Here is a 12674-nt window from a genome sequence, read left to right on the forward strand (position 1 = left end):
AGCAAGCACGAAGACCTGGTTTTAACATGTTATCTGTGTTAAAAGTTTTATCAGAGCTAATGCATTTCCTACTTCTCTCTTTCGCTCTCATTTTTAAACGAGGTTTCTGCTTCACCAGGTCTTTTCAGCTCCGCCACCAATCTGAGGAACGGCACACCTGTTAGAAGGATACACACAGGAAACGCTCGAAATTGGAGAGCGATTGTTCTGCTGGAACAGATCACTACAGCTTGCCCGCTCTACTCCTCTGATCTCACGTGTTGTATTATTACAAAACTTCACCCCAGAAAGCTGAGTGACAGGTAGCAGTGCAGTCTTAACAAGCTTTTCCTGATTCCGCACAGTGGTATCTGGAGCTGTGCGTAAGCTCCCAAACTTTAACACACATTCCCGCTTCCAGGGGATTTGTGCGCAAATAACGGAAAATAGTTAGCTTTTCAAATTCAACATTCCATCTTTTTCCCCATGAAGCGGAATGCTTTAATAGCAGTAATCTTGGAAATGAGAAGGAACTCACCCTCGTATTATTTCTTTCTGCTTTCAGTTCAGCGATTTCTTCTTCCCTTTCAAGCAGCTGCTCCCTGCAAACATTTAGCTCTTTTGTAAGTGCTGCAAATTCCTGAAATAAACCAGACAGAAATATAAACACACCAAATACTGGGATATAGCAAGCGTAAATTCATATGAACACTTGACATGAAGTACTCATTTCAGATGTCTAAAGCCAGTTGTACAGTCATGCTAAGCAGGCTTAAGTTCAAACACTTGAAACGTCGCACTGTCAAATGTTAGGATAGAAGATGTTTGACCAGTACTTTTGAGAACTCCTTTGTCTCTAGAGGCAGTTATCTGAGTTTAGGTATCTTTGGTCAGCAAAGGGAAAAACCTGTTTGTAATACACTATGTTTTCAGAAAGTGATTGTTTGGGGTTTTTTAAATGACAGACATGAAAAAACAAAGCGCCAAGCGGAAACAGAACCCAGCAAAACATGTCAAATTTCAAGTCAGTATTTAATTGTGACAGACAATGCACAACCCTGGCATCTATCAGAATACACAGGTTATTTATTCAGAGCAATACAGCATCCTTGACACTTCACTGCTGAAGAACTCAGACCTTTACAAGTATTCATCTACTTAAACTACATCCCAGGGATTTCATTTATACCCACCTTCAAATCTCTCAGAACAGAACTCAAACAGCCCTTTCCCTATAGCTCTGCTAGAAGTCTCAGAGGATTAGAAACGGAATTTTCTAAAAGCTGAGCCCTTGGGCTCAAAGCCCTCAAAAGGCTTTCCTTTCAAATTCAGTAAAGCTTTCAGGGAACAAAACTGAACCAGAGTAAAATAGGACACTGAGCGAGAAGTCATCAGGGATCAGGAATTCAGCTAGCTCACGGCAGTTACTGTGTGTCTGTTACTACTGTGAACATTGAGACTAGTCAATATCAAAGAATGTATTTATAAATCTGGGGTTTCTGTCAGGAAGATATGATTGTACGGGATATCTGAAAGAGCCACTACATCCTAAACCATTTCCACTGTCTGTCTATAGCCTCACTAAAAGTAGTCAGCATAAAAGGCATTTAAGCTTTCTGTCAACCCAGTGACCATACTCTGGATAGAATAAAAGATACTGAGCATAACCTTTTCTACCTACTGTGGCAAAATGAACTACGTTAGAAATCATTATTAATACCAAGCGTGAGTGTGAGCAAGCCCATATTTTACAAGAGCGCTTTGTAGGAAAGCTCTCTTTTATAGGGAAAAACACGTGTGGCAGCAGTGCAACTTAGGATGTGAAAATAAATACACACCCAATGGCCTGTGAACATTTCAGAAGCACTTGTATATGAAAACACTGAAATGCTAGTAAATACAGTCTTCTCTATTGTCTAAAATAAGGCAAACACTAGCAAAGAGGAGTCATGTCTAATAAACTGTAATTAGTACAGATGCACCAGTGATGATCAAGACAAATGGCCAACTAAGAACAGACTGTGGAAACACACTGAGTGCACAAACACTGCCTCTCAAAATTTTCCAAATACTGCTGAACAGACAATACACTGCGTATCAAGTAAAAGATTAAGATGGAGATATTTTGCAGTAAAATTCAAAGTGACAGAACACACATGCTTAAAACCAAACGGACACGTCAACTAATTACAGTAGCACATCTGCAAATTCTAACACGCAACTAAAACACGCACAGTCAAAAGATGCTGCCTGCAAATTCCAAGCTTAACCTGGTAAACTTTATTCTACAACATACACGTGACTGAAAAGACAAAAAATGCATTGCGCAACATATACCTACAGGGAACTCCTTTGGAAATACCAATGCATTGGGCTTTTAAAAGTTGTTATGGAAGAGACAGTAATACCATCATCACAGATGCAGAATCCATCTCCGTAATCCCTCTTCCTAAACAAAATCTGCACATTGGAAAAAAGATTCAGTATAGTCCCCCCAGTTAACCAGCAAATGACTTTTTTTTTTTTTACACTCTTGATTTCTTTCCCTTTTTCAACTGCTAATTTTTTTAATTTTTTCTTTAACATACTTAAGTATGCTCACATAAATATTTCACTGTGGCATTTCATTTGCGTCCTGAAATGAATTGCGTCCTTGTTCAGCCTGGAGAAGAGAAGGCTCCGGGGAACCCTTACAGCCCCTTCCAGTGCCTGAAGGGGCTACAAGGAAGCTGGGGGGGACTTTTCACAAGGGCCTGGAGTGACAGGACAAGGGGTAATGGGTTTAAATTGAAAGTGGGGAGGGTTAGATTGGCTATCAGGAAGAAGTTCTTCACAGAGAGGGTGGAGAAGCACTGGGACAGGTTGCCCAGAGAAGCTGTCGATGCCCCATCCCTGGAAGTGTCCAAGGCCAGGCTGGATGAGGCTTGGAGCAACCTGGTCTAGTGGAAGGTGTCCCTGCCCATGGCAGGGGGGTTGGAACTGGATGGGCTTTAAGGTCCCTTCCAACCCAAACCATCCTGTGAATCTATGATTAAAAAAAATTGGCCTATGATTTTCAAGTAAAAATTCCTAGAAACACATTTATGAAAACACCGTCATCCATAAATATAGCTACTGGAACTTTTAAACACACAAAATAAATTACAAATGGTTTCTAAGTTCAAGGTAAAGCGAGAAAGGCAAAAGCCTGCTTTACAGAAGCTGACAGAGAAACTGACTACTATGACCATTCCCTGCAGAACTCTACTTGGGTGTCCAAACTCTTCTGTACCTTTAATATCCCACCCGTGGGACTTTCCCAAACTCCCAGACAAGGGACAGCACACACCCCTTTTGCTTCAATACAAGCACAGGTAAACCAGAATGCAGTTCTAAAGCTGCAATTCTTCACAACCCTTCTCTGTGCACCTTTACGTCTGGTTATGGATGGCTGAAATGACTTCAGGTATTCAAAGTGTTTGTAACAGAGCTTGATATGAACAGATTTTATTGGTGATTTTTTGCCCTTTTCAGAACAAATAATTTAAACTTCACTATGTCAACATCAAAATTTAGAATTTAAAAGCACAGACATCACACAATTCTGCAAAGGACATCAGACCTACATGGAAAGTTCTGTATTTTTCAAGTTTCTACCTCAAGCCTTGAGAAGAGGCTGAAGAAAACATTAAGGACCAGACACTGTTTCATCATCCCTTCTCAACCTGAACTCACCGTATAGCATTAATACACATTCTCTTATCTCAGACCTGTGAGTTTCATCTTCTGAGAAACAGCTGTGTGTTTGAAAGGAAGTCTAGTCACTCTTCAAATCGTTAGAGTACATACAGTTCTAGTCCCCTGCATATGTACTTTCTATGCAAATATTAACTGTGGCACAAATATATCATAATTATGACACAGACTATCACACTGTCAGATGACCCAGAAAGAACAATGCATGCAGGAATTTATACTGCTGTTGCATAAACAGCCTGACGTGCATATCTGGCATTGCCTAATACCGCGACTGCGGTTTGTTTGGACAGAACGGAATTGCTTTGAGTCCCGCAAGCTGCCTAAGACAGAATACTTGAATGTCCCTAGTTTCAGCTGACACTGCCAGAACAAGTGTCCTTTCTAGTTTTAATACTTACCTTCAATAATAGGTAATTTGTGATTTCCTCAAGCTGTTCAAAAGGAGAAAAACTATTTATAACTATCATCTCAAAAGTTTGAGTAGTCTCCATTTCTTCCTTGGCATTAGACGAACGTACAGAAAGAATTAAAGGAAACAAAAGTCCTGAGAAACATTTCTACTTATCCACAAAGCTATATTGCTTATTCCGTAATTAAGGAGAAGATTGAGAACATCAGACTGAAGCTCTGCTCTGGTTCTGGTTGCCATCAAAACAATAAATAGCCGACTCTGAGGACTGACACAAACAGGACCCGGAATAAGCACTTCAGAGGACGTACAAGAGCTGGAGAGTGCCGACTATACGAGGGAGATATCCCCTGTTGATTAGAACATACTGACAACCACTACATATTCTACACTAAACTGAAGTGTTGACTGAAGAAAGGAACTTTCTGAACAACTGAATAATTTCCAATATGACACACTAGATGCCAGAAATAAAGACTCTCAGCAAAAACCTAAATTAAGAGAAAGTTTGTTGTTGTTGTTCAGTAATGTATTTCCTGAGGTTTCTTTTGTCCACAAATTCCATGAATTTTTAAAGCAATAGCATTTCTTCTACATCAATCTTCAGAACTGACCTTCAGCCTTCAGCATTTTAGAGGCCACAGTATAAACATCCTTCCAAAAGTTGGATCAGCTGGTGTCTAGCTGTCAAGCCCGTATATTTCTGATGTCCGAGCTGATAGCCACTCGGTTACTTGTGAGATCTTAGTCAAGCAACATAACAGCTTTCATGTTTATTTAAAGTACAAGCTTATAAATATATAAAAATTACAAGCATTACATTCACATAACTTACAGGTTCCACAGAGAGTACATCTCAAACCAATAAAAGCTACATTACAGGAAAGACAGTATTTAACTTTGGAAAAAACTTGAAAGAAACCGAAGTAATCCCTGAAAGTCTATTAACATAAGATGTATTAGGGATGCTTTTGCTACTACCACTGCAGGCTAAGAACTCAAATTTTGCTTGGGATTTGTTCAAGCAAAAATTTATTCCACTGCAAAACACAATACCACTTGAATACGTAAGGATTCATGAATTACAGGCAAAAAGATCACCAGAAAGCTTATTTAAAGGATGAGAAGATATTAAAAAGAAACATATTTTAAATGCATCAAAGAAAATATTAAATACTATTAAAGTAGTAACTTCTGGCAATACAAGGATGAAGATGCAACTGTTGCATCTTTAGGAACATCTCTGCCAGAAATATGTGAGTGTTTAAACCCCAAGTAATATTTTGTTGTACTGTTAACATGCTGTGCTGTAGCCTACATATGAAACAACCCCCACAAAACTCTACAAAGCTGAGAGCTTGAGAAGAACAGCTGGGGAAAGACCAGACCATCAGGGATGAGAAAAGAGAGGAACTTGAGATAAATTTCCATCATGCTATTTACATTACATATAAACCACAATTATTCCAAGCGATGCATGCATGAAAAATGACAAGCATACAGTCTTAAGCAAAACAACCAAAGAAAACCTAAATATCTAAGCTTAACAGGATATTTCATAGCCACTTCACTTTAAACCTAAGGGGTTCAGGTCGCACACAGTGACCAATATCCCCAATATATCTGGAAGTTCCTATCAAGTGTATTTAGAGTTAAAACTGAAAAGAATTGACATGTTTTAATGATTAAAATCAGCCTTCCAAGAAAATAGTTACACACACACTCAACAGCAACAACAGAAGAAACACCAACACAAGTTGTGCTTTGCGTGTTCAGCGTAATAAATCAGATTGCTTTCAACCTTTCCATGTCTCTGGCATGTGCTAATGGGAAACAAATACCTGTCTAGAGCATGTAGAGAAAAATATTTTGGTTTTCACCTAGTGAAATTAATTTCCAGTAAGTACCAAGCAGCCTGGATTTTTCCAACTTGGAAACATAAAGCTTATTTCAAGCACTAAGAGTGCTATGAAATAAATTTCTTTTGTTATCAGAACCCCCAACAACTTCAAAGGGACTAAGAAAAATGCTTAAAAGTAATATTAAAATATGGTTATATCAAACTCCTCCATTTCAGGGCACTGAAAGGTTTTTCACTAAGTTGTTTTTCCAGCTAGAGCTAACTGCCCACCAGAGTAAGCTTGTAACACAATTCATGTATCTACCTCCTTTCCTGTTTCTCCTGTTGCCTCAGATGTTTTATAACCCAAAAGACAACCACCAAAAACACAGGTGCAGACTTCTTTCCTGTTAAAAATATTCTCACATTCCAACTAGCAGCACTGAGATATTTTAAAACATTTAATACCACCTTTGGTCAACTCTCAGAAGTTTGTATTTTCCTTGACTCAAAACATGTTGGTGTTTTTTCCCCACTCTAGCAAAAGCACTGCATGAAAACTCAAGTGACCATGGCTGCCAGCTGACAGTCAGTGACCAATAGTACACCTGAGTAAGTTTTTATCATACCAGCCCTCTTTTTTAGTGCAGTATTCTTCAAGCTTACTTCTTGGATTGACCTATCTAGGCTTTGTCATTAACTCGATCCTAAACAAACAGGCAATTAAGTTATAATGTGTTTACAGTTGCATAATGTTATTGCTTTGGAATGAAAATCAGTTTCCAGTCCACTTTGGAGCTGAAAGTAGAATAAAGTACCTAAGATTTGACAAGCAATGAGCAAAAGAACTATCAACTCTCAGCCAATATGTACCAAACATATGCCCAAGAGCAAAATGTAAAAGCTTATTGTAAGGCCAAGTCTCCATGGTAATAAATAGGTTCCCAGTTACCATCCCGAGTGAGTTGCTTAAATTTATGTGCAGCATTCACTGAACCTGAACTACAAAGCACTAAATACAGACTTCATTGCTAGGAGGTTGCAGGGAGCAGTGCATGTTGATGTGCAAGAAAACATAAATGAATACAGGTGCGACATGGCAGCTTTGCAAGAGGAATGCAGAAACAACAGGAAAAGGGAGGTAGAAACACATCAGCTTCATGTTCTCCCTCCTCTCTCTCTCCTTCCCTGATCCATCACATTTCTGATAGACATTTCCTATTTTGAGGTGTGGGGGATAAAAGTACCAGAACCCAAGCATGGCTGGATTCAGCCTCTCACTCTGTCAAGGATCACAGGTCTTCCCTTCACCACGTCAATCACGGCTCAAACTTTCTACATGCTTCAGAAGTTTGGAAAGTGAGCCGGTAAACCCTAGTACGCAAAGCAAAGCATAGGTTGAAGACAGGCAAACAGGAGCCACCTACACTCAAATCATTAACTACGGCCTCTGTAAACCACCCAGACTCGCATACTCGGGCATTTCATCTTCTTTAAACCCAGCAAAACAGTGCTGTTACACACAAAAGACTAAGGGCAAAAATGTGTCTTTGTGCATCACTGGAGAGCCACCAACCAGTATTTATATGCCATACTTTGCACTGCAAGATCCACATGCCAATCTCCGAGCATCTTTCAAGCTCCACCATTAATCAGACCTACATACAACACCGTGAATACAAGTCACAGATGCAACAACCACCATCTACAAGACTGTTGGCTGATAACGTGCTGGAAGTCAAAACTAAACCACTGCTGCATCCTCTAACTTTTGTAGGTCTGTGAAATTAAGGAAAGATGTTGTAACAACAAAGATGATGTAACAACAAGAAGTTGTTTAAATAAGCCAGAGTTTCATCAAGTTACTCCTCTTTCAGACTAACAACTTGCAGTTTGCTGAGCATCTGCTGTAGGGCAACTAGCCCTGCGGTCACTGAAAGATTAAGAATCCATAATTTCTCTGGGTAGTTTATTAATCTTTTCATCAACCTTAACAAATCGTTGCCAGTGTCTGAGGCTTGTTCAAAGTATGGTAGATGACACAGCGTATATATTTTCAGTTAATCCAGAGTGGGCACTACCCACTCTCACCATAGCCTTTAAAACTACTATTAAAGCTAGAGATGTGATTCAAAATCAACAACTAACCGAAGTGGTTATTTCTTCCCCAAAGGCTTTCACCAAACATTCAATATTCAAATGCAAATTCACAGCATACACAGAGGATTAAGAAGAAATGAACAAACTAAACACTATCTAGAATCTCTATTTTAAAATATTTTACAGAGACAAGAAAAATGTCATCCCTACTCAGACAACACTTTGAATCTTCTGAGTAAAGAAGTCCAAAAGCAGGACCATTCCAACAGCTATAAGGTAACACAGCAGCAAGCATAGGAAATACAGAAGCACTCTTCAGACTTGCATGACACTTAACATCTATTCCTATGCAATGGTGGCAGAAAACCTTCCCCCATCACATGGCTATAATCTTTTCATTGTGGTGATTATGCAAAGAGTTCTACCTTAGCTGCTCTTGGATCTACATCAAGACATCCCTTGAAAGGGCAGATACGGCACAAAAGTATTCAAAGCCATACCAAGCTTGTTCAACTTGGAAAAATGTACAAGATCAGCTAAAATACGTATCGGGAAAACTTGAGTCATCACTGAAAAACAGGCTTTTCAACTTGGGATACGTCTGGCTACCTTGTGCAGAACCGTGACTGTTGAGACTAGTCAACAGCAGAGTAATCCTTTCCAATGCTGTACCAGTCCAAGAACAAATATGCCAGAAGAACAGTTTACCTTAACCCAGAAGTAACTTTATAATACTTGGAAGGTGTTGTAAAAACAAATGCCTCTCAGTTACACTCCAAATCAGTGAATTCTAAGGGTTTCACAATATGAATTACCACATTCCTGCCCCCCTAGCCTAGTCTATTTTGATTAGTAACTAATACAGTTAAGTAGTAGCACAACTTCTTAGTTGTAGCTTTAAGCATCTCCATTTTTGGAGTCCATGTCAGTGAAGAAACCTACCCACACCCTTACCCACTATGGCAAAAGGAGAATACAGTTGTACTTAATTAGAGAGGAAGAATCTTGCATTACCAGTTCGACAAGATGTGGGACAAAACCAGTCTCCATCTTTAATACACCACCATAAAGACTTCACTGAAGTTTTCCCACTCCACATACAGTTGGTCAAGATTTCCTGGGATCCCATACAGGATTTCACAGCATACAATCCTCCTCAAAAATGCCAAATGGTAAAATAATGGCAAGATCTGCTGAGAAAATTTAGCAAGCTCAGTACTTTTCCTGGGACCCCCCATTACAGAGGTCGAGCCATTACTACAAAAGCTACAGCAGGATCTTTTAAGTTGTAAATATTGAGCTATCAGTTTCTTGGGCAAGAAAAACATATGTATTTTTCCTTATATCAACTCTAACCATACTGCACTCTAACAGCACAGTTTTAGCTCAGCTGACATTTAATACTAATAATAAATATTAATACCTATGACTTACGAATTAAAAATTATTTAATCCTAAATACTGCATTCTAGCATGTTTTAAAAAATTAATCCTCACATGACTAACCACTATTTTTTTAGAAATGGACGCAGGACAAGATCCATCATGCATGGTTGTTTCAGTGACAAGATACTTCTGCTTGCAAAAACTGTAAGCAGCAGCTGAGGCACAGCACTGCCCTGCCCTATTCTAATCATTCATCTTGTCCTCCAGTTGTCAGGTTTAGTTCTTGTGGTTAGAAGTTGTACAGCACATTTTTCACACTGTGTTAAAAGGGAGTGCTTGGGAATATCTGAATAAGGCTGGCCAAGCCACCCTCATTAAACAAGCATCAACACGTATTTCCCCCTCAGTGCTCTCCTATTATATATATATTTATATTTTTGCCAAGTGATGAACACTTCAGTCTTATAATTTCCAACTTGTTTAAGCAAGTAATACTCAATGAGGACAGACACATGCCTTCAGCAGGCAATTCAACTTACAGGTTCTGTACATTTTATTTTTCTATTGTACTCTATCACCCCAGTTTACGTGCCAAGTGAATTTACTGGGCTAACTGAAGCGAAGTATATTCAAATCTGCAATATTTGGAATAAATGCAACTGGACCATTCCATGCAAAACTGGCTCAATTTTCACAAATAAAGGCAATTCCAAAGCCCATGCAAAAAGAGTATATAATCTCAGGTCTCACAACAGTGGAGTCTGGTACTTAAACACAAAAAAATGTAACTCAGCAAAACAGATTAAGTGTCACTGAGTTGTTTTATGGGCATTTTTTAAATGGAACTTTTTGTCTGCCAGAAAAGATATCCATAATCAACAGTTCTAAACTTCATAACTACCTGAACCCAAAAAGCATGCTACATCACAGAACCAAACCAGGGATATGAGTAACACTAAAAGGCAGGGAAGAGCAATTATTTAAAAAAAAAAAAAAAAAAAAAGGAGAGGAGGAAAGTCAGCTAATAAACTGTAACCAGTAACAAACGCTGAAGGAAAAGATGGACTGGTGAGGAACCTGCTCTGAGGAGAAGCTCCTATTCCACACTGAGCTACAAACAAGGGAAAGATGATGCAACCATGAAACCCTGCAGCCTCCTACTCAGTTGAGAAAAAAAAGACATGCTTGGCCTATTTCTCCTCTACCACCTCCCAGGCCTTAATCTTTTATTTCACAAAATCCAGAAGAATGTTGCACAGTCTCTAGAGATTACAGTTCCAACAGGGGATCAGAGTTACACCAACGTAAGTATCAGCATAAATTAAGATTACAGGAGGGGAAAAGGACAGCTTCTTTCCTGCATGGACAAGCAGTGAGAGCTAAAATCCTAAAAGGCTTTTTCATTTCCACTTTACATGAACTAAAGTAATTCCAGATTTCTTAAAACAAAGGCTCAGCTTTTGGAAGATACTGTTGTTGAACCACACCCTCAAAAGATATTCTGAAAACTCAAGCTGCATGTTCTAAAAGAAAGAAATTACTAGAGGCACCTGCATGTTCTTCAATACAAAGCTGAAATGCTGTTACAACCTTCCAAGCCTTTTCCCCGTGAACTACAAAAAACTGATAATACTGCATGACAAATATATTACTCAAGAATACTGTAACTTTAAAGATTCACAGGGGTATCCCTGAAATTATCTAAACCAAACTTTCAGTCATTCACACATGTGATACAGCAAATAGAGAGAGCTTTGAAGAGATATTCTGAAGTCAGAAGTTTACCTAAGACACACATAAACATGTAAAAAACCCAACCAGATTTACCCACAGATCCAAGACTGCTCTCCACACATGCTCTGTTGTTCCAGCCTCAGTGTCTCAGCTGCAGCATCATCATTCACACCCATAACTGGATTATCTGAAGAACTTGTACTACAGGTAACAGTTTGAACAGAATCCCATTTAAAATACCATTGATTTGGGTTATTTTTTTTTATTTCTGTGTTTCCAAGTTAAAACACAAAAGGTAGCCCATTTCCTAAATCCTACTAGAAGAATGAGATTCAAGTGTGAGATGTCAGTCAGGACCTTTAATACTGTACACACCAGAAACTTCAAAGAATAGCAAATTACACAAAGTTCAGGTTCCCACTAGGAACAGTAAATACACAAGTCTTACTCAAGCACAGACTACAGTGAAAAGCTCAGCTAGCACCAGAATTTAAGCCAGTATTATTCATAAGGCAAGGCTAATGGAGACCCAGGTTAGAGCACCATTTCAGCTAGGAGATTTCCCATTTATGGACAGGAGTGCAAAGAAAAGGAGAGTTTTGACTGCAGCATTCTACTGGCAAAAAGTATGTATTGCTAAATTACTTTTGTGACAGGCTCATAAAAGACATTTGAGAATCCACAACTCAAACCCACAAATCTACACTTTAAACCCTGCTACTGATCACCACAGAAGTCCTTTCAGATGCATACAGCAGAATTCCCTTTTTTCCCCAATTTTTTTTAAACAATTTTGATTTACAGAGTGACAAAACTTTCCCATCAAGCATTCTGTGAAGCACATAATAAACTAAGTAATTTCACTTTCAGATAATCTCTCCCTTTTCTGTGGCTTGTTTCATGATCATGCTTGAAGATTCAGAAATAGTACTCATACAGCTTAATAAAATTGGTTACTATTTACTGAGAGAACCACAGGTCTAGTACCATTAAAACAACAGGATTTATGCTCCTCTTTGAGCGAGACCTCTCCACATTAAAAAAAGTTTTAGCCTTTACAACAAGGATTTGGGCAGACAAAATTCCTTTTCAAGTAATTCAAAATAAACACCATTTCTCATTACAGGAAATTGTCATTGTTGAGAAGACAGTGACTACTGAACTTCACCAACTGCTGGGTAGTTTCCTTACATGGGCATTCATACACCTTTCACCTATACAGCAAGCCAGCCTAAACTTCGTATAGATCAACACAAAAATTCTTTGTTTAAACTGGTGAATTATTCATCTGCCTAAGCTGATATAATTATATCCTTGTACTGTGTGCTGTTCTGTAAATTGAGGTGGGGAAAAAAAAAAATCACATTTCTTTCAATAGTAAAGAGTTTATTAATCCGTGGTCTATGTCCTTTACTCATTTTACAAGATATTCTAACCCTGCAATTCTTTATAAAAGGTAAATAAGCATTTAAAAATAATGTTTCCCTA

The 12674-nt window shown here is 38.6% G+C and overlaps 1 protein-coding gene across 1 annotated transcript in view; it reads right to left on the bottom strand.

Moving 5' to 3' along the window:
* PPFIA1 (protein tyrosine phosphatase, receptor type, f polypeptide (PTPRF), interacting protein (liprin), alpha 1) overlaps positions 1 to 12674 on the bottom strand; it is a gene marked incomplete at its 3' end in the record, with an annotated part of 52571 nt that overhangs the window by 30703 nt on the left and 9194 nt on the right. The window contains exon 3 of the mRNA XM_010147533.1: positions 518 to 619. Coding sequence (XP_010145835.1) covers positions 518 to 619 — 102 coding nt within the window. The remainder of the gene's footprint in view (positions 1 to 517; positions 620 to 12674) is intronic.

This window comes from Eurypyga helias, unplaced genomic scaffold, assembly GCF_000690775.1.
Source record: "Eurypyga helias isolate BGI_N326 unplaced genomic scaffold, ASM69077v1 scaffold4862, whole genome shotgun sequence".
Taxonomy (NCBI): Eukaryota; Metazoa; Chordata; class Aves; order Eurypygiformes; family Eurypygidae; genus Eurypyga; species Eurypyga helias.